General features: G+C 54.4%; 8 protein-coding genes across 8 annotated transcripts; 6 read left to right on the top strand and 2 right to left on the bottom strand.

Annotated features, from left to right (window-relative positions):
• Positions 1 to 1765: 1765 nt before the first annotated feature.
• On the top strand, positions 1766 to 5497 carry CC84DRAFT_1178575 (uncharacterized protein; the record flags this gene model as incomplete). Its single annotated transcript, XM_018180356.1, has 3 exons — positions 1766 to 2319; positions 2573 to 3740; positions 3860 to 5497. The coding sequence occupies 3 exons, from the start codon at positions 1766 to 1768 to the stop codon at positions 5495 to 5497; spliced, it is 3360 nt and encodes a 1119-aa protein (XP_018033398.1).
• Positions 5498 to 6503: 1006 nt separating this feature from the next.
• CC84DRAFT_1151302 (uncharacterized protein) lies at positions 6504 to 8380 on the top strand. Its single transcript, XM_018176739.1, has 2 exons — positions 6504 to 7520; positions 7698 to 8380. The coding sequence occupies exons 1-2, from the start codon at positions 6870 to 6872 to the stop codon at positions 8262 to 8264; spliced, it is 1218 nt and encodes a 405-aa protein (XP_018033397.1). The 5' UTR covers positions 6504 to 6869; the 3' UTR covers positions 8265 to 8380.
• A 151-nt stretch (positions 8381 to 8531) lies between these two features.
• On the bottom strand, positions 8532 to 9111 carry CC84DRAFT_1219946 (uncharacterized protein; the record flags this gene model as incomplete). The annotated part of the gene is made up of 2 exons (XM_018183122.1): positions 8532 to 9044; positions 9103 to 9111. 2 exons carry the CDS (start codon positions 9109 to 9111, stop codon positions 8532 to 8534), a joined length of 522 nt encoding a protein of 173 aa, XP_018033396.1.
• A 141-nt stretch (positions 9112 to 9252) lies between these two features.
• On the top strand, positions 9253 to 12607 carry CC84DRAFT_1166799 (TPR-like protein). Its single transcript, XM_018179051.1, has 3 exons — positions 9253 to 9956; positions 10009 to 11789; positions 11838 to 12607. Exons 1-3 carry the CDS (start codon positions 9623 to 9625, stop codon positions 12186 to 12188), a joined length of 2466 nt encoding a protein of 821 aa, XP_018033395.1. The 5' UTR covers positions 9253 to 9622; the 3' UTR covers positions 12189 to 12607.
• Positions 12608 to 13422: 815 nt separating this feature from the next.
• On the top strand, positions 13423 to 15445 carry CC84DRAFT_1178573 (uncharacterized protein; the record flags this gene model as incomplete). The annotated part of the gene is made up of 9 exons (XM_018180355.1): positions 13423 to 13456; positions 13775 to 13837; positions 14103 to 14154; positions 14202 to 14368; positions 14398 to 14551; positions 14607 to 14761; positions 14812 to 14903; positions 15103 to 15173; positions 15226 to 15445. 9 exons carry the CDS (start codon positions 13423 to 13425, stop codon positions 15443 to 15445), a joined length of 1008 nt encoding a protein of 335 aa, XP_018033394.1.
• On the bottom strand, positions 15281 to 17313 carry CC84DRAFT_943059 (uncharacterized protein). The gene is made up of 3 exons (XM_018187937.1): positions 16752 to 17313; positions 16300 to 16705; positions 15281 to 16229 (listed from the first exon to the last, which is right to left on the bottom strand). The coding sequence occupies exons 1-3, from the start codon at positions 17019 to 17021 to the stop codon at positions 15667 to 15669; spliced, it is 1239 nt and encodes a 412-aa protein (XP_018033393.1). The 5' UTR covers positions 17022 to 17313; the 3' UTR covers positions 15281 to 15666.
• A 688-nt stretch (positions 17314 to 18001) lies between these two features.
• CC84DRAFT_1261669 (uncharacterized protein) lies at positions 18002 to 19144 on the top strand. The gene is made up of 3 exons (XM_018185085.1): positions 18002 to 18432; positions 18484 to 18824; positions 18877 to 19144. Exons 1-3 carry the CDS (start codon positions 18243 to 18245, stop codon positions 18994 to 18996), a joined length of 651 nt encoding a protein of 216 aa, XP_018033392.1. The 5' UTR covers positions 18002 to 18242; the 3' UTR covers positions 18997 to 19144.
• A 1572-nt stretch (positions 19145 to 20716) lies between these two features.
• CC84DRAFT_952920 (uncharacterized protein) lies at positions 20717 to 23413 on the top strand. Its single transcript, XM_018187942.1, has 3 exons — positions 20717 to 20751; positions 20837 to 22651; positions 22699 to 23413. Exons 2-3 carry the CDS (start codon positions 20962 to 20964, stop codon positions 23301 to 23303), a joined length of 2295 nt encoding a protein of 764 aa, XP_018033391.1. The 5' UTR covers positions 20717 to 20751; positions 20837 to 20961; the 3' UTR covers positions 23304 to 23413.
• Positions 23414 to 23552: the final 139 nt, after the last annotated feature.

Here is a 23552-nt window from a genome sequence, read left to right as displayed (position 1 = left end):
CGTCAGCACGGATCCAGGCCTTCATGTGACGGACGGGAAGGTGGTTTGCGAGCCTCATAGGCCATCGTATGTCGTGGGGACGGTGGTCATCGCATATGAACTTATGAATCCTGCTGCGTAGCTGGTAGGAGCGGGTCAAGGTCTTCGGGAGACTCGCTGGCCGCTCGATGCACTGCGTGAGCTGCGCGCAGATCCGGACATGTTGGGGTTGAGGCTCCTTCGCCGTTTTGGTCACACTAGTGATATGGAGATTCAAGTTTGTGCCGTTCAATTGAGGTCGGCTGTTGATCAGAAAAGATAGCGAACTGGGTTGAAGTTCTTCGCGATGGGCAGATCAGATGCTTCAGAGACGTTTACATCGGCGCTTGACGAATATCACAACGTGAGATTGACATCTGTGGCTCTGACAAACGATGGGAAGGGGTGAGTTGTTAGTAGCTATGCACAATGACAACCCAAAGCGCTGAACAAGTTGAATCGAACGCCTGAAGACCATCTGAAGCGTTTTTTTTGGCCTGATAGTGCTTCAATCTGCCGCTGCTCGAGCCCAGTGACACGTGTTGTGTTTTGTTAGCATGTTCTTGCGCATGTAGCAAAAGCTTCTGTCACTGAGCAAATCAGCTGTAGAACAGTGCGAATCACCACGAGTAGGGCGACTATGCTCTTGTTTTTGCACCGGCAGTGATGTGGAAGAGTAATTGAAACGCGCGAGTGCGAAGTCTCGGAGTACGGCTTCGCTCTGTTAGCTCTGTGCAACGCATGTCGACGAAACACGTCCACCGTAATTAGGAACAGACATGTGCTCAAGCTCGATCGAAAGTCGCGCAAAGCGAGACCCAGCAGTAGCGTCTTGTGGCAGGATCGATGTTGACTTGGAGCTTGACCTGCGGTGTGATGGAGTGGTGTTTGCTCTAGTACATGGTCATGTAAGAGAGTCGCTGCCCGAAGGCCGGCGGGACGGGACTAGACCGGCTGTAGTCCTGTGGCTTGGAGGGTGGCGTGCGCGAAGAAGTGTTGGTGTACGTATCTTTGAGCGCAGTGCCAACTCTCACCCCAGTTGTCTCTGGCACTGTCACGGAGTCTCAGTGACGAGCCCATCACAGTGACCCAACACCTGGTGTGAATGTGATGGAACCTCTCTGGTACCTTTTCAAGGCAGTTGGCGAAGTGCCGAACTTGGGCTTGTTTTTGAAACGCCTTCAAACGCGTAGCAAATCAGACTACGTTGTGCGGTTACACAAGATCACAACGTGTCGCCCGGAATAGTCCACAACGAGGGGAACCAGGCTACCGTCGGCTACACGGTCTCGGCTAGACCAAAAGTATGTGTTAATGATGGATGGATCCACGTGGCTGAGGTGCCAAAGTCTCTTCAAGTTGGGTTGAAGACACCTCCGTACTGAAGCATCCATTCATAACATAGAAGTTGAGGCTGATTGGAGCCGCTTGTGATTGAATTCAACCCACGGACAAGTTGGATGAGGATCGGGCAGCATCGATAAGGTTGGATGGAGGCGCAAAAAGCAAGGCCAGCCGCAGATCTCGTAATGCACGTGCTGCTGAAGACGGCACCGGGGACTCGCAAGCATATTTGCCCTGTATGAGGGGTATCGGATAGGCTGCAAGGTCGTCTTTTGCCCAGTGACCGGAAGAAGGCGGGCCCAGCATTCGGCATGCCGAGCAGTTCCAACGCCTGTCGCCGTGATTGGCGGCCGGGGACGCGCAGTAGTAATGCTCCAAGTGCTGACTAGGAGGCGTGAAGGAGATGTTTGGCGGCGTCGTGCAAGCCACTGGTACTGGACATGGCAGCCGCGCACACTTCCCAGCTCCAACTCCCAGCACACGACGCAAGGGCGCAGACGAGGGTGGCACTAAAGGCAACGGCGACGCAGACTCGAGTGGGACAGTCGCTCGCTCGCGCGCAGCGATGGTGAACGGGCGTTCGATGGCTTGGAAATCGGCTGGGGTGTTCCGACCCATCATGCAGCCTGATGAGGGATGGCTCAGGACATACTGTCGGTCTGATTCGCGGCGCACAGCATCGGCGCCGGCTTGCTGGGATTCTGCGTGCGTCCAAGGCCGTGAAGACGGCCGCCCGAGTCCAGCATCGTGGTGTGAAGGGCGCGCTAGCCCTGCCCTGTCGCTCCAGGCATGTGTCGACGGGCGTCCTCCGGCTTGCGTGCCTCGACCCAATATGTCCCGGTATAGCCTGATGGCAGCGCGCCAGGGGCCATCGCATCCGCATCCGCCGCCCAGCGAGACGCGCTGCGGCAGCCAGGCAGCCCGCACCTGTTGTGCTGTCGTGAATGTCGCGATGAGGTCGGACACGCAGCCCCAGAAGGCGCGTCGCAACAGTGCCCCCCACGCACGCGCAGCAGGGCGCGCCAGGGAGGCAGAGGCGGACGGCTGATGGCTGATGGCTGATGGCTGAGGGAGGTGTGCAGCGAGCCCGCGTCGTGAGCGGGAGGCCGCAACGCTCCCGGCGGCGTGTGGGCGCGGGCCTAGCAGGCGTGGTATAGGCCCAAGGTGCGGGCTCCAGTGCAGTCCAGTCCCGCCTGTCTCAGCAGCGCAGCGTCGCGCATCCGCGTCGGCCTCAACCCAGCAGCGCAGCTGGCATGACTGACGGCTGGCCCTCTTTCACAGGCCAGCGGGCCTGCAGCGGACGGGCAGCAAATCACGCGTCGCCAGTTCGGCGTCGCTCGCAAACCCAGTGGGCGGAGACTGTGCAACGCTCGGCGGTACTCCCACAATCACAGGCGGCCCATCTGCAGCCCGCGGGGAGGCTCCGGTCGAGCGTGCAGCGCGTTATCAAGTCGCGAACTGTCCACGGCCAGCCTAGCGAGCCCTCACCCTCGCCCTCGCCCTCGCCCACCTCCTCTCCGCGCTCCGTGCTGCCCGCCCGCCTGCGTCTCCTCCACCCTCACCCACACCGACTCGTTGAGAAGCACAGCCGCCCGCGACTCGCTCCCGCCCTGCACGCCTCCGCCCGCACCCGGCTGTTCGTAGACGACGTCCTGCGCGGCGTGCTGCTGTTCTGCCCTACCGCCTCCGCGCGCCCCATTGGCTGCCCGGGTGCCCCAAGCGCGGCCTCGAGTCCCCCAAAGCCCTCCCGCATCCTCGCATCATTGGCCTCAGCAGCACCTCTCCCACGCCCACGCACTCGCCGCTCTCCTGCCCCAATCTCCTCTGCAGCGTTGCTGCATGCGCTCTGCCCGACCGCCCGCGACCTGCTAGCGCCCGCTTCCTGTCGGCTGCCTTGTCTGTCTATAACTGCCCGTGCCAGCACCGCCGGCCCCCCGTCCGCCGCCGCCCACACACGCTGCGACGCTCCCACGCCGTTCGCTCGCGCGCCTCGCACCGCAGCCCCAGGCTCCCTTCGCGGTCCGCTGCATCGTGTCGCTCGCACGGCCTCACGCGGCCGCCATCCTTTTTCTCGACGTGCGCATCCCGTTTCTGCTGCCGTGCGCGCCAATCACCTGCCCGCGCGTGCGCCTGCCCTGCCCGTTGGCGCCCACCAAAAAGCGAACCGGGCATTACAACGTTTCGAAGCTGTTTTACCCCCAGAGTCGCCCTCAGCGCCCGCGACTGACATCTGCCCGGGCCGGAACCCTCTGCATCTAGCCTCCGCCGCCGCGACACTACACCTGTTCGCTTGCGACACGCCTCGACCGCCACGACCGCACCGCTTTGTCTCGCTCGCGGCCACTGCAATACCCCCCAGACAAAGAGAAGCATGGCCGGTGGGCCGAGTCCGAGCAGTACCAGTCCCTCGAACCTCTCCAACAGCCCGTTCCTGCACAGCTCGCTGAGCAGCTCCTCCTCCTCCTCCTCGCCGCCAAAGCATCTGTTCTCGTCGCAGAACACCATGACCGCCGACGTCTTTTCGCCATCGCACGCTTATGCCATGCCCGCGCCCATAGGGAAGAGGCGGGATCTGGACAAAAATGGGCTGCTCTCGTTCAGCGAGGCTGAGACCAGCCCTGAACCCAAGGGCGCCCACACCATCTTTTTGCGAAAGCTCCCCACCAACAGCGACAAGGATGCTGTGCGCAACATGCTCCTTTTCGCAAAGGATCTAATAGATTGCGAACTGGTCTCTGCACCGCCCAAGTCGCCTGACGACATGGGCTTTGTCTCAGCCGTCGCTCACTTTCGCACACTCGATAGCGCAAAGGAGGCGCGCGACCTCCTCAACGGAAAGCGCAATGCGACCAACGATGCGACCATGATCGTCGAGATGTTGCACGACAATCTGCCAGGCACCATCGGCTCTCGGCGCAATACAGTGGATAGCACAGCTATGCGACAGGGATCCATCTCCGCCACGAATGGGATCGCCGGAGCCACGGCAAACGGCCGTCAATCTTCGCGATACAATGGGACCTTCCAGAGCTTGGAGAAGATGTCCCCACCAAACAGCACTCCGGGCCTTGGCAACGGAGAATTTCCGGTCCAGAACCTCTTCTCAGCAACGTCACCAGTCAATACCTCGTTCCCGCATCGCATCGCTAACGTGGGAAAGAACACCATCAACGACGAGGCTGACGACGATGAAGGTCTTCTCAAGGAATCCATCGGATACGGCACGACCCCGGTGCAGAATGCAGTCCCGCGTAGGACTACCAACCCAAGCTCGGGCATGCCCATCACTAGGGGATTTGCGTCGCTGTCTCTGAACACCAATGGTGTCAACGGTATGAGCCCGCCGCCTATGCCCAACTATGCTTCGCCCCGTTCCACGGCTACCATGCAATCCCCCGGGACGGCCTTGTCCGCAATGTCACCCCACTCTTCTATCTCATCTGCTATGGGAAACCTGGGACCAAATGCGAGCTACCAACAATTTCAACAGCATTACAATCGGCCAACATATCCTCCCGTGAACCCGGCCGATCAGAATCCGCCATGCAACACACTGTACGTTGGAAATCTACCTGTTGATACTTCCGAGGACGAACTCAAGGCACTGTTTTCCAAGCAACGAGGATACAAGCGCCTCTGCTTCCGGACTAAGCAAAATGGGCCCATGTGCTTCGTCGAGTTTGAAGACGTGTCTTTTGCAACCAAGGCATTGAATGAACTTTACGGCCATCCGCTCCACAACAGTGTTAAAGGTGGCATCCGCCTGAGCTTCTCGAAGAATCCTCTTGGTGTGCGCACTGGCCAAGCTACTACGATGGGGCCTACATCTACGATCACCCCCACCACACCACTGCCTGGTTTTGGAGGAGGAAATGTTAACAGCCCTCCTGGGTTTTCCACCGCCACTGGGCCGCCACCCGGGCTTTCCGCTCCTCCAGGATTGTCCACCCCGAGCCATTCAAACGGCTCACCTGCCTTCGGCATGTACTCCAATGGCGGGTTTGGCATGAGCCATAATGATATGGCCAGCCCCATTCGCTCGCAGCCGATGCCCGCGCCTCTCACTGCCAATGGCCACGGCAACGGCTTCGGCGGGATGGGCGGAAACTACTCCGCTTACATGATGGGACGTTGAGGCCGATGTGTTGAATCGAAATGCTGCCATGATTGATGAAGATGCTGTTGGGGAGCATCGATTTCAGCATACATTTGACTTGACCTTTGATCCATTATTGCTGCGTTATATCCTGTCACTTCTGTCATTGCGCGGTGTTGTGTTGATTTTGGCTTTATTTCTCTTTTGAGCAAGGGCATGGGTAACGGCGTGGAAATCCTTCATGGCCGAAGCGTCTGTCGGGTGTGGGCTACATTTCAGGCATACAGCGATGATTCCCCCTTGCGCGTTGAATTGATATAGGTTTAGTTGGGAGGGGGCGTTTGGAGTACTCTTCGTTAATGCACATGGGCAACGCATCCATCATTACACCTGCTGGACTGGTCGGGATATCGGGATGGCAGATCGAATTTCTCGATCTCGACTCTGGACAATGACGACGACGACGACGACGCCTCGCTCGGGCCTGGCACCAAAGCCAGGCACGGCTACTTCGACTGTTTTGCGACGGAGTGCATCATTCATCGACTTTGCGAACAAACATGGTACGGCGCTATTACACATGGAAAGCATGGAAGGGCTATAGTTGGGTTGAGCAGACGCTAGTTCGTCCTGGGGTTCATTTCCTTTGCATGGAGGCTATTGTTGTCGGGATACCTGGGTCACATATGTTCTTTTCGGGGGTTTCGTATGCTTTTAGGGAATTTGTGCGCTTTGCTTAAGATTTGCTTCGTGGTTTTACGGAAGAGCGGACGACATCCTGTCATTACGGCATTTTGGGCCCTTGCTAGCATTTACTCGGAATGTTTCATTTGTGGTTCTTTCTTCGCTTCGATTTGCACTCTTTGGGTGTGGTGCTTAGACGATATTAGATGCTAATGAATCAGTCCAGTGGTTTTTCAGAGCACAGGCTTGAAGCAGTATAAGAGCGACGCATATAAGTAATGCCATTAATGTGAAACAACCCACTGGTCGTACGGTTACCTCGTGGACAAAATGTATATGAATCAAATGTGCTGGATTGAGATCTGGCGCTCCCCAGACGACTCGCTGATGTGATGTGAAGACGTCATGCAGCTTTGTCACCGTTCCTGAAGCTAATGTGCAAGGACTGCCGATCCTTGCTGGGCACTTTATTCTAGAAGCAGGAACAGGCGAGATCTCACGATGTTTTCGAAGCTATACTGGTTCCGAATTGATTGGACGAAGATTTCGTCACGTGCATGCAGCATCGCGCCTTCCGAACTGGCTTAGCGCAAGGCAAGGGCAATTTTCGAGATGGCCATTGGGAGCTCCATCCATCACCACTCGACATCACCACGCTCTTTTTGCGCTTCCAGCCCCATTGCTTCTAATACTTTAGGCGATGCGGTAGCATCTCTACCATTGTAACATGCCTCCACGATTGCGCTCCCCCAATTTCCCTTCCGTCTCCTCCTGTCCGTCGTTCCGAGTCCAATCCATCCCACAGCCCGCCCGAACCGCACGCGACTTCTCGCAATCATCATGTCGGCAGGTAACACTACGGCGGCGGAAATTCTACGAGTGGCTTAATGGACCTGGTCGGGCATTGAAGCAGCCTCTACCCGGGTCCACCAACTACCTCGGGGCGTACGATAAATTCGGCAATCTGGTTCGAGGGAACGTAGCTCCAGAGAGAACGCCCCAGAAACCCAAAGAAGGTGAAGCCGCAACCAAAGAGGGAGCGGACGGGGAAGCCTCAGTGACTGCAGAAGGTCAGGAGTCGGCGGATGCGCTCGATGAAGCACTTCGCCAGCACGAGAAGGAAGAACAAGCGTCAAAGAAGAAGGACGGTGTACAGAAGCTACCACCAGAGACGGCAGAGGATCTGCGACCCTTCCCGCTGAACAGGTTCTTCCGAAGTCAGCCTGTTCTCAGCGAGGAGCTCCGAGAAGCGATATACCAGTTCGTTGTCAACGAGGGAAAGACAGTGCCGCTTGCGAGTATCACCTTTGGCGTGAGCAACGAGCGCGTTGGCGCTGTCGTCCGATTAAAGCAGATGGAGAAGCAGTGGATCGCTCAGGTATGTATGCAGTCTCCTGTTCAATCGCGTCTGCCGTTTCATGATGATTATACAACATTCGATTAGTCTTTAAGACACCTACATGGTTACAAAAGTTTTACTAAACCTGACTTTGGCTACAACTTCACTGCGCTCTAACATCGCACTGTTGGCCTATGCTAACCGAAATTCCTTCAGGGCAAAACCCTCGCGATGCCATACTCCAAAGCTGTGCTTGAGATGGTTCCTACAACGCCTTACATCGACACATCGCTCCCCAAGAACGCCGGCAAGCGTCCAGTCGTTCACGAGCCGATCAACGACTTGATTGTGCATCCCGCAACCCGCCAACAGCTTTTCGTACCGGTGGCAGAATCTCGACACTTCACGCGTGAGGATGCTGGAAAAGCCTTCGACAACAACCTGCTTCCGGCTGACGAGCGTATCCCCCATCCTGAGCTAGTCAAGGTGGTACGTGATGAGATCGCCGGGTTCTCCAACGAAGAGCGCCGAACTCTTGCAGAACAGCGTTACAGGAAGGCCATGGAGGAGAAGACTGCTGCCGTAGAGGCCAAGAAGCTGCAGGAGCTACAGACTAAGAAGGTCGTGCCACAGAGGAGATGGGACTTTGTGTTCCAGGATGTGAGCGTAGAGGATGCGGGTAGAGACGGAAGATCACACAAGGGCGTCGGATGGAGATACGGCCTGCCCCACCAGGACAGAAAGAAGGGACAAGTCAAGATCCCGACCGAGGTGGAGGCATAGAGAAACTGTTGTACGATAATATTGTATCACTGTGTGTATGGATTTTGTAGCATAGCAGCGGGTACTTTTGGCGTGGGTAGTCGCTCGGATAGGAGCCTAAATCTATACCCCTTTTTGTGCATCTTCCTCGATCGCAGACGGTCGCGCGGTGTTGTGACTAGTGCGTCATCGCCTTTGTAAACCGCATACAGACGCGCAAGACGAGATGTCGGCGAAAGCAAACAAAAGATCTTTGACCTCTCGTTCACGCATCCATGGACTTTTCCATCAGCGGTACTGCACTTTCTGGCCGCCCCTCTTCTCCAGCTTGGCCTGCCTCTTGCTCGTTGCGGCTCCGGGCTGCGGCACGCCTGCAGCATCCTGGTACCCGCCCCTCATGCCAGAGTAGGTCGACCACGCCAGCCAGACACTGTACACAGGGATGATGCCCCAGAAAATCCAGGCCCAGTCGCCGAGAAAGGTGACGAGGACGAGGACGCCATACGTCCAGTAGGTGACGTCCCACAGATACTCGGTCAGGCCCTTGGCCTCGAGGTCCTCGCCGGCGCGCTTGATGGAGCCGTCGGGGGCATTGACGGGGCGCGATTGCTTCTCGAAGAGGAAGTTGATGAAGAGCTGCGGGGAGGCGAGGGCGAGGTAGAGCAGAAGCGACTTGCGGGTGAAGCTGGAGCGGAAGACGAGGGCGCGGAAGAGCCAGAAGACGAGGTGGATGCCGAGGGTGAAGGCGAGCGTGGTGTTCAGGCGCTTCGTGTTGGCTGCGGCCAGCGTCTTGACTGCTTTCTGGGGCAGGTCAGCACATACTGCTTCGATGCGCGCTTCAACCAGCGGCGGCACTCACTTGCGCCATGCTGGGCTGTGGAGGACGATCGGGTGGGCGCAGAAGTGCAAACGGGCATCTCACCGTGGTTGGCTCCGCGGTGCCGATGCTGGCGGCAGGCAAGCGAATGGCGGGTGGTCCCTGCCACCTCGAACTCACAACAACAGGCGCAGGCACAGGCGCAGGCACGCTCGAGCTCCTCGCAGACCCAGTCCCCTCCACAGCCAAACACCTCCGCGTGCCTGTTCCGCCGCACCCTACTACCGCACGCACGCGCAGAGCACCGTCGGCGGTGCCATGTGCTGATCTGCCTTCACCAGACCCTGCGCCCGCGAGTTGCCAATTGACTTTGTCGACCTCGCCGGAAGCGTTCACCTAGCAACGCTACCTACCGCACGCAACAACGACCTTCACCGACCCCATACCGTCGTCTCCCTGCCCATATAATATGAAGACGCCGCCCCCGTAGTCTGTTTACATAGATCCACGACTGTTTGCCAACGCGACACGACGCGCCCCGACCCGCGACGTGAACCGAGCCATGTCGCCGCCCACGGGCGTGAATGCCCAGCTGCGGCATCTCGTCCACTACCACCTCGACAACGGCCTTTTCGAAAACGCGCTGTTCTTCGCCAGCCGCCTCCACGCACAAGAGCCGCGCAACGGCGACGCCGCGCATCTGCTGGCCCTCTGCAGTCTCCGGCTGGGTCGTTACAAGGCCGCCTTCGACTATGCCAAACCGAAGGGACATCAGCCGCAACACCTAGGCTGCGCCTACGTCTTCGCGCAGGCGTGTTTGGGGCTAGAACGCTATGACGCTGGAGTCCAGGCTTTGGAGAAGTCGCGCGGGCTATGGGCAGGCCGCAATCACTGGAGTAAGCACACGGCGGTCAGCGCTGCGGCGGGCTTGATGTTAACGTTCAGCAGACAAGCACTCGGACACTTTGCGACGACACGTACCGGACGCGGCTGCCTGCTACTGCCTGCTGGGAAAGCTGTACGGCGCGCACGGCGACACAAAGAAGGCTATAGAATACTACGTCGAGTCGCTGAAGCTGAACCCTTTCATGTGGGACGCATTTACTGGACTCTGCGACATTGGCGCTGTAGTGCGCCCCCAGAACATCTTCAAGGTTACTCCGGAAATGCTGGCGTCGATATCCCACTCGGCTACGAATGGACACGGGCCTACTTCGTTGGCATCCCATGACAGCTTCGATGCAAAGAATCCGTTTGTGTCAACCCCGGATGTTGACCCTTTCAATAGCTCGATCCGACCGAATGGCGACGCAAATGGCCTCAACCTGGGAGGTCCAAGTCTGTTCTCCAAGCTTAACGGAAGCATGCCTCCAGCTACCTCGTCATACCATGATGTAGAAACGCCGACATCTAACGGTCAAAACATCCGCGATGAGGATGTCATGATGGGGGAACCTGGTGGGCCCGTAATGGAGGACATGATGCAGGAACGGCATGCGCCAGACGTACCGCGCGCGCCAACCAGGAAGACCAGGATGCAGAACCTTAATGCCCCAGATGACCCGCCTAGAATGCGGCCGATAACCACCAGGAGTCGATTGAAGCCAGCCTCTGAATCGAATGAAAGGACAGAAATACCTCAACCCCAATGGCAGAACGGACATAAGCGGACCGTGTCTGGACACTCCATGCACCACCCTGCACCCACTAACGCACAACCAGCAGACCCGTCAGCAGCCCCTCCCCGGCGGAGCACAAGATTGCAAACTGTTCAGAGTGGTGCACACAATATGATTAGTGGAATTCGCTCCCTGAGCAGCAGAAATGCAACTGCGATGAGCAGAGACCCAGACCTGAAGGACCGCAGGGAACTCCGAAAGGTCAGAGCAACCGGGACCAAAGGCAAAACGAGTTCCGTCGGAAACGTCGGCAGAGTTGTCAGTGGTAACCGGAAAATGATTGTAGATGTTACGGAAGTTACGAAGCATGATTCAAGACCACCCAGCGTGGCATCGACAGCGCCACCACCAAAGATGCCCCTTCCGACCGATACGTCACGAGAGCAAGAGTCTCTGAACTGGCTCCTGGACCTCTGCCTGAGGATAGGATCGGGCTACAGACATCTTAGCCGCTTTGAGTGCGTGAAAGCTGTGGAAGCTTTCAACTCCGTCTCCACGCACCAGCGTGAGACCCCATGGGTACTGGCGCAAATTGGCAAGGCGTACTATGAGCGGTCAATGTGGGCGGAAGCCGAGAAGGCGTTCTTGCGGATACGAGAACGGTGCCCCTCCTACATCGAAGACATGGATGTTTTCTCCACAGTGTTGTGGCAGCAGAACAAGGAAACGGATCTCGCTTACCTCGCCCACACTCTGAATGACCAAGACCGGTTATCTCCACAGACTTGGGTTGCTCTCGGAAATGCATTCTCACTGCAACGTGAGCACGACCAGGCGATCAAGTGCTTCACTCGGGCTACTCAGCTTGATCCGAAGTTCGCGTACGCATTCACACTTCAAGGACACGAGCACATTTCCAACGAGGAATTCGACAAGGCGAGTTACGCGTACAGGTGCGCCATCAGCGCGAACAACAGACACTACAACGGCTGGTACGGACTAGGCAAGGTGTACGAGATGCAGCACAAGTTCGATGTCGCCGAGCGGCACTACAGAGCCGCCTTCTCCATCAATCCAAACAACGACCTGCTAGCGATGAAGATCGGCTCAGTAAGCTCTCCTTTCAAACGCACTTTCGAGCTAAGCTAACACCCGCAGGTACTCGACCGGATGAAGAAAACAGAAGCAGCCCTCATGCAGTACGAGACTGCGATCCGGCTCAATCCGCACGCCCTCCAAGCGCGTGTCAAGAAAGCCCATATCCTCCTCAAACTCGGATCTGCGGAGGAGGCGCTGCACGAGTACCTCGTTGTGAAAGATGCGCAGCCCGGTGACGCGAATATTCATCTTCACATTGGGCAGGCGTATAAGCGGCTTAGGAATAAGAGCGAGGCGATCAAATACTTCACGATTTGCATGAATTTGGATCCTGTGGCGCAGCGGTATGTGAAGGAGGAGATGGAGAGCTGGGATGAGGAGGTTGGGGGGTGGAGTAGCGATGAGGGGTAGGCGGTGCGATTGATGATTGGAGTTGTGGGGACCTGCGTTGTTGCGGCCGACACATTCATAACGCGCCTGGCGATGTAGGAAGGTGGAGACGTTTGGATGGAACGCGGTATACCCCCCTTGGAATTCTTCTTCTGGCTGCGAGGTTGACGTTGAGTCGGCCTATTATACCCTTGTTCGCTTTCTCTTCGCTTCTTGCTGGTCAACCACCAAACAACAGACCAAGGCATTTTCGGGCATGGCAGCGGGAGTGGGAGCATTGTTTTGTTTTGGTTTGCATTTTGGACTGGCGTCGGTGGGTTTTGGATAGCATGCATGCATTGATGGGTATGGATCATCGTCTGTCATGATGATGAGGTTTATGATTCAGCGTTTGAAAAAGCGGGTAGATGTGTGTACGATGTAGACGGATTGGGGCGAGGGGACGGGTAATGCATGAGTATTGATTGATTGAGCTTAACGTGTTGGGTGTGAAAGTGATGGATAGGGTGTCAACTGTGAAGTGGCATGGTGTGATGTGAGAACGAGGCAGGAAGTGGTCGAGTATTTGTGGAGTGTTAGAACTTGAAGCAGATGAAGCAGTGCATTGAACACTAGGAGAGCTAATTGCGGGTTGGCGGGGAAGGTGTAGAAGTATGGGATTGCCTAGGATCGTATGTTTGTTGGAATAATTGAAACAGTGGTTCGGACTAGCTTTGAAGGGGTGACAGCACGGGTTGAATGGATTGGGAAGGTCGCGCCGTTTGTGGTAGAGGACTAGAGGTGCTATGATGACTTGTGCACAGACGTCGCGGCGGTTCATGACGCAGTCGTTGGCTGGATCGAGGTTACTGATGTGCTTGGACGGTATGCGATGTAGTTGAGTTATGATGGTTTCTAAGATGTAGCCTGGGGAGGTAAGAGCACCCTTCTTTGACGGTGATATTGAGCGTGCGGTTTTAGAATTCGAGCGAAAAGTCTCATGGGCCGGTGGATATATCGATTTCTTGATCTTGGTCAGTTTCATCAATCTGTCAATATCGAGGTGAATGTTCTGGCTCACCAGGAGCACAACTCTACGGTCTTTCGTACTGGCAGGTATACTTGTTTTTCGACGCTTTTTCCTAGAGGTCAGGGATTGTATGGTTCGTGGTAGACAATTTCGAGTTCTCACACTGCTCAGAATAAGTGGAAACGCTCATTTTAGGAGGACTGGAACATTGAGAAGAACAGTGGACTTCACTTTTGTCTCACGAAAATGGACAACGAAGTATGGAACGTGTATCGGCAATGTATGTCTGCATTTCACAGAATAGACGTATAGTCTTCAGTAGTTCTTGAATTACGCTGATATAGCACGTACTTCATTCGGGTCATCGGACATCCCTAGGTGTCAAACTGGGTAGGCTGGCAGGAAAGCCCTTCGCAATCACAGATATTTCATCACGGATGCTTCGCTCTCGTGATCGTGAGGCCAGAGTGCACTCAAGTCGACGGGAACACTGAACCCTTACGAGAAGTCACAGTTCTTTAAAAAGAAATTGGAGGTCACGTTGGATTCACACGAATATCAACCATCTAAAGCTTGCTTTGGCGAACGCATCACATAGTTGAGTTGGAGGGAGGCCGTCAATACGAGGCTGCGGACAGCTGCACACCGCTTACCGGTACCGGTAAGTGAGGTGATCCAGGCAGCTCTTACAACCTCCAACATTCCCCAGGTGCGATGCTCATCGGCAACTTCACCACAATGGGGCGCTCGCAGAAGTCCCGAACAGGATTGGGGGCAGTTTTGCTTACGCTCAACATGGACAACTACTTCTCCGAGAAACAAGTGTTCCCCATCTGCAGGAAAAGCTAAAATGGAGAAGGCGGGCAAGCTCGAGTCTTCCAGATCCTCGTGCAATTAATCCGACTATATTGACTCTGACCTTGAAGCACGCCTTCCAAAGGACGAACACACGCGTTTTACGATGCTGATCTCGGCGAGGTATGATTGCACCAAATATATAAAGATCTTCTTTGACGTTTGAACAGTGCTTGCTTCCAGCTTGCGCTCAAGACTTTCGAAATCGCCTCATCACCGTATTGGGTAAATGAAAAACAAGCTCGTACAGCGCTGCAGGAGCAACAGAGGAACAAAGGCATGATTCAGTGCTCGGGCTGCTATGCGATACTACGTGCCACAAGAGACACAGATTCTAGTCCGTTTCTACAAATGAACATCTACTAGACTACAACCGCTTCAATCCCATGGACATCTTCATGCATCGCAATCCACCGATAAACTCCCCAGAGATTGAGGAGTTCTGGCGATCTCTCATTGAAGTGGTGGATGCGCTTAGAGGAATCCATGACTTCAAGACACAAAATGATGGCTACCACGGGTCAGTCCAACCAATTTTCAGCACATCACATACGCAAAATGTTGATTCTCCATAGATTGTACAACGATATCAAGCCGGAAAGCATCATCACGATGAACGATAAACACAAGCTTGCTGGTCCTGGTTTTGCCAAATTCAAGAAGACACTCGAGCAGGATGACGGAGAGTCTTTGAATAAGATCATTGCCCAGGGTAGAACGACGACATATGGTACGTCTATGACGGCTGCCCCCAGGAAATCTCCATGCTGACCATATAAGCTGCCCCTGAACGATACGCGCGGAAAAGTGGCGAGAAGATGCCAAGTGTCACAGAGCGTAGATCTATGGTCCATCAGCTGCATTTTCTCTTTGTCAGCTACCTGAATCGTCTTGGGCCATCAAGGCATTAGGCAATTCGATTGTATATGACAACGCGCCGTTGGTGATCTCCTCAGCAAGCGCGGAAAGAGGGCCGTGTGCCTATCATAACGAAAGGCGATTTCTGACCTGGGCGTAATCAAGAGTGACACTAACAGCTTCAATCAGTTCGCAAGTATTGAATTCATACAGTTCGGCGATGATCATACCGGCACAGAACAACTTCGAGCCCTTGACGATGGCATGGAGTTCAAAGAGTACCAGTAAGTCCACTTGTAACGGACGAATCTTAGCGTCGCTAAAGTCAGCTTACAGAAACATCATCGATCATGAGATGTTTTCTGTTAAGGGCGATGTGAGGAAGATGTTGCTGGCCAATTTCAATCCGTACATGGACGAGTCTAAAAAATTCCTCCTGCTCACGAAGACTCTCAAACTCCAACGAAGCAGCCATCGCGATACTCGATGCCACATGGATCACTGGATAAAGCTCGCCTGCATGAAAATCCGCAAATTTCTAACGGATCACCACTGACACGTATCCACATGCCAACCAACAGCACAGGATCCTCAGGATAGCACACTCCCCCAGACTCCGGCAACTCGCAGCGATAGAACTCGTGTTTCTATGATTAAATTTTCGGCCGCATTTAGTCTGCAAATTCGCAACGTAGTCTGTTATAGCTTTGGCATGGAGCAACCAGTGGAGTTAAGTTTTCCCACCTCATCAGTACTCGAAATGTCCTCCCATAGGCATCACGTACTCTTCCCCCCCTTCAAATCCCTCCATACTTCCTCTCTCATCCCTTTCCAATTCCCAACCTCATCTCCGCTCCTCCGCCTTCTCACAAAACTCCACCCACGTATCTCCACAAACCACACCGCCGTCCAATACGCACTCACGACTAACATACAAGCCCAGCTCACCCACGCAAATACCACCACGGCGCTCCCCTCGCTGACGAACAAACTCAGTGCATCGCCTAACCCTCCAACAGTGGAAACGACGGTCTTGATCAGGGCTGTCAAGAGTAGGGCAGCAATGAACGCCGAAAGAGTGGAGAGCTGGGAAAAGAAGACAACTGTGTAGACGAGGAGGCGCGATATGGGGAAGAGCGCCGAAGGAATGGCGAGCAGAGCTGCCAAGCCGCTACCGATCATGCTGATGATGAGGAACGCGATAGTCGCGCGGAGAATGGTGCCTGTAGTCGAGGAGAGGGAGCCGACAGTCCGCGTGAGCTGTGCGATGATTGGGATGGAGATGTTTGTTCGGCCTATGACGATGGAGGATTGTATATTGGGCAGGAGTGCGCTGAGACCTGTTGGTTGGCCAGTGTGAGCATGGAAACCTGAGTGGATGGATGGGATGATTGAAAGGGGAGGACGTACCCCCGGAGGCATCATTGTATGCCGTACACCTCGCGATCTTCACGCCGTCCGCGTTCCCACCCGCCCTATCCGTGGCGTTGCCTTCGCATACGGTGCTGGTATACAGGTAGTAGAAGTCGCTGAGCCCAGCTAGATCTACCAAGCCTTCTATAACTTCGTTCACAGCATCGCCCAGTACATCGTTGATGCTGTTCGTCAAATTCCTTATGATAGGCTCGAGCGAGTCGTTCAATTGGTTAAGGGGGTTATCCGTATTGCTCGGGCTCAGAGGACTGGATGGAGAGAAGGGGTTAAGCAGGTTGAGAGGATCTGATGAGGAGGTTGTAGTGGCCGCAGGTGCAGCAGAAGCTGTCGAGGATGCGCGCTCGAAGCGGATTATGTCTTCTCCGATGTGCGATGCGTTGAGCTGCTGGATTAGAGAGAATAATTAACAAGACATATTATCGGCTCACTTTCAGCATGTATTTGTCTTCGAGCGACCCTGGTCGTTTGCCTGCCAATACGACAAGCAGAGTAAGCACGAAGCTCACAACCGCGAGAGCCAGCGTCAGCAGCGCTGAGACCCTGACTGTACACATATCGCTTTTTGGTGAATTCTGTGAAGTGGGTAGTGGTTTGTGCATCGAACGTTGCTGGTCTTCGATTTCAGGCTCCGGTGGAATCATCTCGTGGAAGTATGAGCCGGAGCGCTGGAGCATGGGTTTTGTTACGATCGAAAGCATGACGATCGGTCGCACGGATCAAAGGATGCCAAGATGCTTGCGAAACTGGGGAGGCAAGTAGGTATATGCCACGATCGTCTTATGGATGTGTGAGGGTCTTCATAGGGCTGATAGCGTGGGTTGGGGAATATGAATAGATTGAAGTGCCATGACTTATCTCTATTCCCAAGATGTCCGAACCTGAAGACTGGAAATCTGGTTGTTTGGGTGTGCTCAGTGTCTCGACGAGGAAGTGAGAAAGGACCGTTTCGCAGCCGGCAAGGGTACATCTTGCAGACGTGGTCATGCGAATCGCTTTCCACTCACTTAGACCCTTTCAAACGAGAGTATATTCATTTTTAGCATGCCCAATCACACTCCAAATACATGATTCCGGTACACGTCGGCTTGGCCTCCGATAACAGTCACACACCAAGTAGATCTTTGGATGGAGCGATCAATGCAGCATTGCATCATTATTGGGCTTCGGAAAGTTTATTGCATGTGATACCTACAAACAGACACAGGGAAAAGAAACAGAGACGAGTGGTCGATTGGTGCTGGCGTTGCTTTGCTGTCTGCCAAGACTACACGTTCTAGGGTGCCATGGTGAAGCTGAAACAAATCAAGCTCGGAAGCCGGAATCCACTCTGCCGCATCAAACAAGCCTGGTCACATCTTGTTTGGTCTAGGAAGACTTTCGCACACGGTCGAAGAAACCGCAAGCTAGCAAACATCGAAGATGATGGTAGGTGCAACCGAGCTCAACCAAATCGCTCGACGTCGGATGTGATGCATCCAGGCTATATTTGCCGTTTTCATTAGTCTACGCAACAAAATACGGGTTTGCCACAATCGTGCGCATATATCGTCAGAACACCTGGTAGTCTCTGAGACGAGCTTTCAATCCTCAGGGAATTCCGGCCGAACACTAGTATCACCGGACCGAACATCATTGTTGACATACTGAACTCTGCAAGGCGAGTTCCGGACAGCTCCGTACAATATCCAACGTCCTAGTCAACGAAGAGTGTTAATTGGTGATTTTGTTTTCTGACTGCTCAACCAGTCAGCAGGCGGAACTCCACAGGCGGAGTTGCACCAACGCCGATCGTCCGTGACATCCATATATAATGCAACGTACGAAAGCGTTGAGCAATCCACACTTTCAAGCTTTGATCTGACTCCTATAGTAGTCTCTTTAACGAAGACTCGTACCGTAGACGCAACCCAGCGAACATAATGCCCATCTCCGAACTCGTCCTCGGCACACTCCGCCCCGAGGTCGCCCAAGAAGGCCTCTCCCACATCCGCAAGAATCAACCAGGCATCTTCAGCACCGTCGAAGGAAGCCTGTCAAACAGTGTCGGTCACGTAATCAAGCACAACGGGAAAGACACCTTTTCAGAGTACACGCCTATCCTAGCGCTCGGTAAGTTGTATCTTCTCTTCAAGCCCTCAGTCCAAGCTAACAGCGCAAAAGAATGGAATCGCGTAGAGTCGTTCCATAACTTCTACCCTGCTTCGGCAGCGTTCCAGTCATTTATCGGCGTCTTCGGGCCTTACGCGGGAGGGAAAGCCCAGCCGCAGCTTTTTCAACCCTCGTCTGGTTCATCATTTTTCTCTGACCTCGTCGCTCAAGGTGCGGCGCTGATCTTCATCGCGTCTGCTGCTGCGGGAAAGAAGGAAGATATTTCAGCGACGTGGAATACGCTTCTACAAGCTGCGAAGAAGGACGACGCACTCGTGGGACAGTGGCAAGGGTGGGGTATTGAAGGAGATGAGGGGACGTGGGCAGGTATCCTGAGTTGGAGGAATGTGGATGTAAGTCTTTTTGAGTACCCGAGCGTCTAGAATGGGAATAACGATGATACAGACTCTTGAGCGGTCCTCGACGGACAAAAGTGTAGCCGAAGCGGTACAAAAGCTGAAGGCGCTTGTTGAGCTTGATGAGTATCTGGTATCATTTACGTCGACCACAGGTACCGCCGCGTAGCTGGTCTACACTTAGGATATAGTTGTGATAGATTCATTGATAAACACTGTGGAGATGATGAACGACATTCGAGGAATTTATACTGCTCGGCGAGTGAAGGAGAGAACGTGGAGGGAAATGTGTGGTTTCTGTGTACGAGATAAATGCTACTCAATGTAATGATCGGATATTTCCAGCTTCCGTGGACTTGATGCACTTCGTATCTGAGAGGTTCTCAGTTATTGGTTTTTTCCTGGTGTGGCTTTGTCGGAACTGTGACCATCGAATAACAACGCAGAGAAGAAACGTACGCCCTCATCTCGCTGAGGTACCATCCTCCTCAAGCTCGATCAGACCTCGCTCTGTACTATGGTGTATCAGCTCAGACCACACAAGAAAATGAAGATGGACTCTGCACTGCATGTATTTTGCTTCTCCTGTTTTTCCGTTGTAAACCATCAGGCTCTCCAATGTCGCCCCAGCGTCAGGGCGTGGCATTTCACCTTCGGGGCGTATTCTGAACAGAATGTAGATGGAGCGGAGATGGCGCAATGTACGTCTGATGTCGAAAGATTCTTGCATAGGCTCGAGTAATGGCACCCTGAACGTGCACGCAGGACCGCCCCCCCGAGTCCCATATATGCGTGCTCGGACTGATCGTGGAATAATCCAACCGAATGGAGCGAACATATTCGAATTGTGTCCGTGGTATACTATGTGAGAAAGCGACCTAGCGCACAGGATCATTGAGAACAAATTGTTTGAAGGAGTACAATCACGGGAGCGCTTCGCTGTACGCAAGTCAGCAGGTCTGAAGCAAGACTATGTTTAAGCGACGGGACTTCATGGCACCCGATGCGCCATCATGCAGAGTGTTCAGACCCGGTTGCGTGCTGGAATTCGGCAGGAATTGCATGGCTACCAACTTGTGGAAGCTATATCAATCATCTGTAACTGGAACTGTGCTAATCCAGACGGCTCCTGTGTCAGACAGGGCATTATCATATATCTGAATGCGAATCTCGTAGGGTAGCTTGGCGAAAAGTGGCCACAGAGCTTGGATGGATGTTCTCTTCTGTATTTTGAAGAAATTGGGGACTTTCCCACAAGGCTTGTCGATAGAAAGACTACTCCGCCGACGGAACTTGCGTCTCTGTTGCGCAAAGTGCATGTCGGACATGCGTTCGTTCACGGGTGGGCCGTCGTATCTCATGTCGCTGGCAAGATGGTCCCTCAATATGGTCCAGCAATAGAAGCATCTATAGGTGAAGGGATACAGGAGAATATTTAAGCAGATGAACAGCCTCCGCCATCTGTATGCGTGATATTGGAGCTTCAAGTCCTTGATTTTGTAGGGCTCTTTCATTGCAATCATGTCGAGTTGGTAAACATTACAAGACTACACACGGTCGGCGATCGCACTCATAGGAGATCGCGGAAGTGGAAAGGTTATTGTATCAGCCAGACAGAGGTGAAGTGTTGTTCCTTATCCCTGCTGTGTGGCGCAGCGGGCGGAGCTGACAGCACTCCTTCCATCATTAGCATTTTCGAAGAACGAGTGTGACGGGAATGATTGCGACGGCGTTCCACAGCGCGATGTTGGATTGCGTTTGTCTATGCGACGGGAGTGGTCAAGTCTGGGGGCTGGCGTAATGCGGAGGATGGAAGCGTCTGATTGGGCAAGTGGGAAAACGCCAGGACAGCCGGCTTGGGACTTCCCTTAACAGACATCCGCCCGCATTGAAAGGCTGGGCAAGTAATTGGAGTCTATCAGTGGTAATATGCACTCAAAAATCTGCTCTCTTCATCACGTTTCTCGCCTTCTCACGTTGTCTTGATGGCTGACTCGATAGGTGCCAAGGCTCGTATTCCGTACGGCTGATCATGTCGCCAGCCTCGTTCGTCGCGCCGCTTCTTGCCGGACGTACTGCCTACCATCATACATCGTCGTCCGGCCAGCTCCAGCGTATTACTTGATTGTTTGCCATGTCGCAATTCCCATCTTTACCCCCGCCAGGACCTTATGTCCCGCCTAACAACCAGTCCCAACAGCTTCAGGGTTCCTCTCAGCAGCAACAACCCCACTATGGCTACCAGCAGCCACAGGCGCCGTCTCCGTACAAGGCGCATGCTCAAGACTACAATCAGCCAGCTTCGCAGAAGCCTACGAAAGCCTTTGGGCAGGTATTCAACCAAGCCGTAACCCAAGGCAAGCCTATGTTGGACAAGCTCGGCAAATTCATTAGCTCCAAGCATTCAAAGCCTGTCTACAATCCCCAATCTGCACCACAGGAGAATTACCAGAGTTACCAGCAACAACACCAACAGTATGGTCAACCCCAAGTTCAACAATACCAACAGGCTCAGCCGCAAGGCCACCATAATCAAGGCCAGCAGTTCAACCCTCGGCCACAGAGCGTGTATCAAACTCCACTGCAGTCACCATTCCCACAGTCAGCATACGGGACCCCTGCTTCGGGTAATCTGGGACAGGGTAACAACTATTTACCCCCTCAAGCACTGCCAACGCCACAACAACATGCTCCTCAGTATCAGCAAGCTCCGCAGCAGGCTTCCTACCAACAAAGTAACAGTTCTAGCCATAACAATCCGGGGGAACAAGCCCACGGACATAGCCAGCCACCAGGTCAGCCAGGACAGGGACAAGTTTCCCACGTGCATGCTCAGGGAGTACCACCACAGACAACTTATGGGCAAGCGCAGGGCCAACAGACTGGTATCATTGGAGGCACGCAAATACAGCCACCGCAGAATTTCCAGCAACACGGGCCACCTGCAAATGTCTTTCCTCCTGAAAAGCAGCCTCAGCAGCATCAATGGGGAGCTCCAGCATCTGTAAACCAACATAATGCTTCGTCCACACCTCAATCGCCTGCTCCGTCTTTAGGAGGGCAGCAACAACAACAATGGGCACCGCATCAGCAAGCTTCTCCCGCTGCTCAGTCGCCAGTACATTTGCAACCAACGCCTCCGCCGCAACAGCAGAATGCAGCATCGCCCGCCCCAGTCCACCCAAACCAACAACAAGCCCAGCAATCACCACAAGCTCAGCATCAGCAATGGGCCCCTATGCCGCCTGTAAGCCCACAAGCACAACAAGTGCACCAGTCCCCAGGTGCGAACTCTCCGGCTCCACAAACGTCCGAAATCCACAAGCCCGCTAGCCCTGCCCCTGCTACTTTGCCGCAGCACCAATCTCAAGTCGAGCCATCGCAGCAGAAGTCAGCTCAACTCCCCGCAGCAGCATCACAGAAAGGCCCTTCGAATGCTGGTCCCATGGGATTCATTGCCGAGTTGCCTGCCGAGTTAGGTAGCATGAGTCCTGTCGAGGGTGCCAAGACAGAACAGGTCTCGTCAAACGCGTCACAAGCTGCCCCATACCGAGCTTACAAGCCAGGGCCGGGGCAAAATGGCTCCCCTGGACCCGGTTATACGATCGCTCGGCGTGCTGTGAGCACGAGCAGCCTGCCTCTGGCAGACCCATGGAGGTTTGCAGATCCGGTGACTGAGGTACCAACGCGTGAATTTTACATTATTGCAGACCTTGTGTTCGACAGCATAGACAGAATGTTCGAGCCTCAGAACACGGGAATGTTGGAAGCAAACAAAGTGTTGGAAAGCTGGAAGGCGCAGCAACTGCCTGACGAGGCGGCTGGTACGTCCCAATCAATCTCAGGACGAGCATGTTGTTGACGATTACAGACCTCTTCGCGCACGACTGTTATAGCGCCTTTGGCAAGATGTGGAGTCTTGAAGGCGTTCCACATGTCATGGTGCCGAGTCAACCTTCGCTAATGCCAACTTGGAACTTTCAGCAGCAGATACACTCGGAGGAACTGAAGTTGCCAGACGAATCAACCTCGGTGTCTACTTACCCCACCTACGTGCCAGCTCTCAATCGCGCCGGATGGTACAAATACTCGTTCCTCAATTGGCTTCACCAGCCGGAAGATGTAGAGAAGATGCTGTCAGCGTTCTGTGCAGACACGTACAAGCCTGGCATCCTCAACCAGCCTGACATGCAGAAACGTGACAAGAACGAGTCGCCGGCCCTCGTGTCGAGGGCCACAAGGATCAGTACCACAGCCGTTAGCCGCGTGTGCCAAGAAGTGGTTGCGCAAATGCAAGGCAGCGCACGAGACGGCAGGCAAGGCGGTGGTCTACGAGACGCAACGCAAGGAGCGCCACAAGCACAGCACAGCGGGGATGTGAGCGACCCAGACGCATCGCTGAAAATGCACAGTTTGCAAATCCAGCAGCAGTTCAACGCCATGATGCACCACAGCACACCCTCAGGAAGTGCCTAATGCGGACCGGACGTACCGTGCGGCAAGTGGGATGCCGGACAGTGGGGGTCGGGGGTGAAAATTCGACAAAGGGTGCGACGTGTGCAACCATGGTACGGGCCTCGAGGCTCAAGAACGGGTGGTCTGGTCGCGCCGTAACGCGCTGGATTTGCACAGTCTGGTCTCTCAACGGGCGTCGGTGTGGGGCGTGTGGCGCGACGCCACGTTTATCTTCAATTCATGTTCGGTCTCGATGACGGGGCACGCACC

Source organism: Paraphaeosphaeria sporulosa (genome assembly GCF_001642045.1).
Source record: "Paraphaeosphaeria sporulosa strain AP3s5-JAC2a unplaced genomic scaffold CC84scaffold_8, whole genome shotgun sequence".
Lineage (NCBI taxonomy): Eukaryota > Fungi > Ascomycota > Dothideomycetes > Pleosporales > Didymosphaeriaceae > Paraphaeosphaeria > Paraphaeosphaeria sporulosa.
This window is presented reverse-complemented; position numbering and strand designations above follow the sequence as displayed.

Coding starts and splice junctions, on each gene's coding strand:
- CC84DRAFT_1166799 (XM_018179051.1), top strand. CDS start 9,623: ATGTCGCCGCCCACGGGCGTGAATGCCCAGCTGCGGCATCTCGTCCAC. Junction 9,957..10,008: donor GGCAGGCCGCAATCACTGGA/GTAAGCACACGG, acceptor AACGTTCAGCAG/ACAAGCACTCGGACACTTTG. Junction 11,790..11,837: donor TAGCGATGAAGATCGGCTCA/GTAAGCTCTCCT, acceptor TAACACCCGCAG/GTACTCGACCGGATGAAGAA.
- CC84DRAFT_943059 (XM_018187937.1), bottom strand. CDS start 17,021: ATGCTTTCGATCGTAACAAAACCCATGCTCCAGCGCTCCGGCTCATAC. Junction 16,706..16,751: donor AAGACAAATACATGCTGAAA/GTGAGCCGATAA, acceptor CTAATCCAGCAG/CTCAACGCATCGCACATCGG. Junction 16,230..16,299: donor ATACAATGATGCCTCCGGGG/GTACGTCCTCCC, acceptor GCCAACCAACAG/GTCTCAGCGCACTCCTGCCC.
- CC84DRAFT_1261669 (XM_018185085.1), top strand. CDS start 18,243: ATGCCCATCTCCGAACTCGTCCTCGGCACACTCCGCCCCGAGGTCGCC. Junction 18,433..18,483: donor CACGCCTATCCTAGCGCTCG/GTAAGTTGTATC, acceptor ACAGCGCAAAAG/AATGGAATCGCGTAGAGTCG. Junction 18,825..18,876: donor TGAGTTGGAGGAATGTGGAT/GTAAGTCTTTTT, acceptor ACGATGATACAG/ACTCTTGAGCGGTCCTCGAC.
- CC84DRAFT_1151302 (XM_018176739.1), top strand. CDS start 6,870: ATGCCTCCACGATTGCGCTCCCCCAATTTCCCTTCCGTCTCCTCCTGT. Junction 7,521..7,697: donor AGAAGCAGTGGATCGCTCAG/GTATGTATGCAG, acceptor AAATTCCTTCAG/GGCAAAACCCTCGCGATGCC.
- CC84DRAFT_952920 (XM_018187942.1), top strand. CDS start 20,962: ATGTCGCAATTCCCATCTTTACCCCCGCCAGGACCTTATGTCCCGCCT. Junction 22,652..22,698: donor ACTGCCTGACGAGGCGGCTG/GTACGTCCCAAT, acceptor TGACGATTACAG/ACCTCTTCGCGCACGACTGT.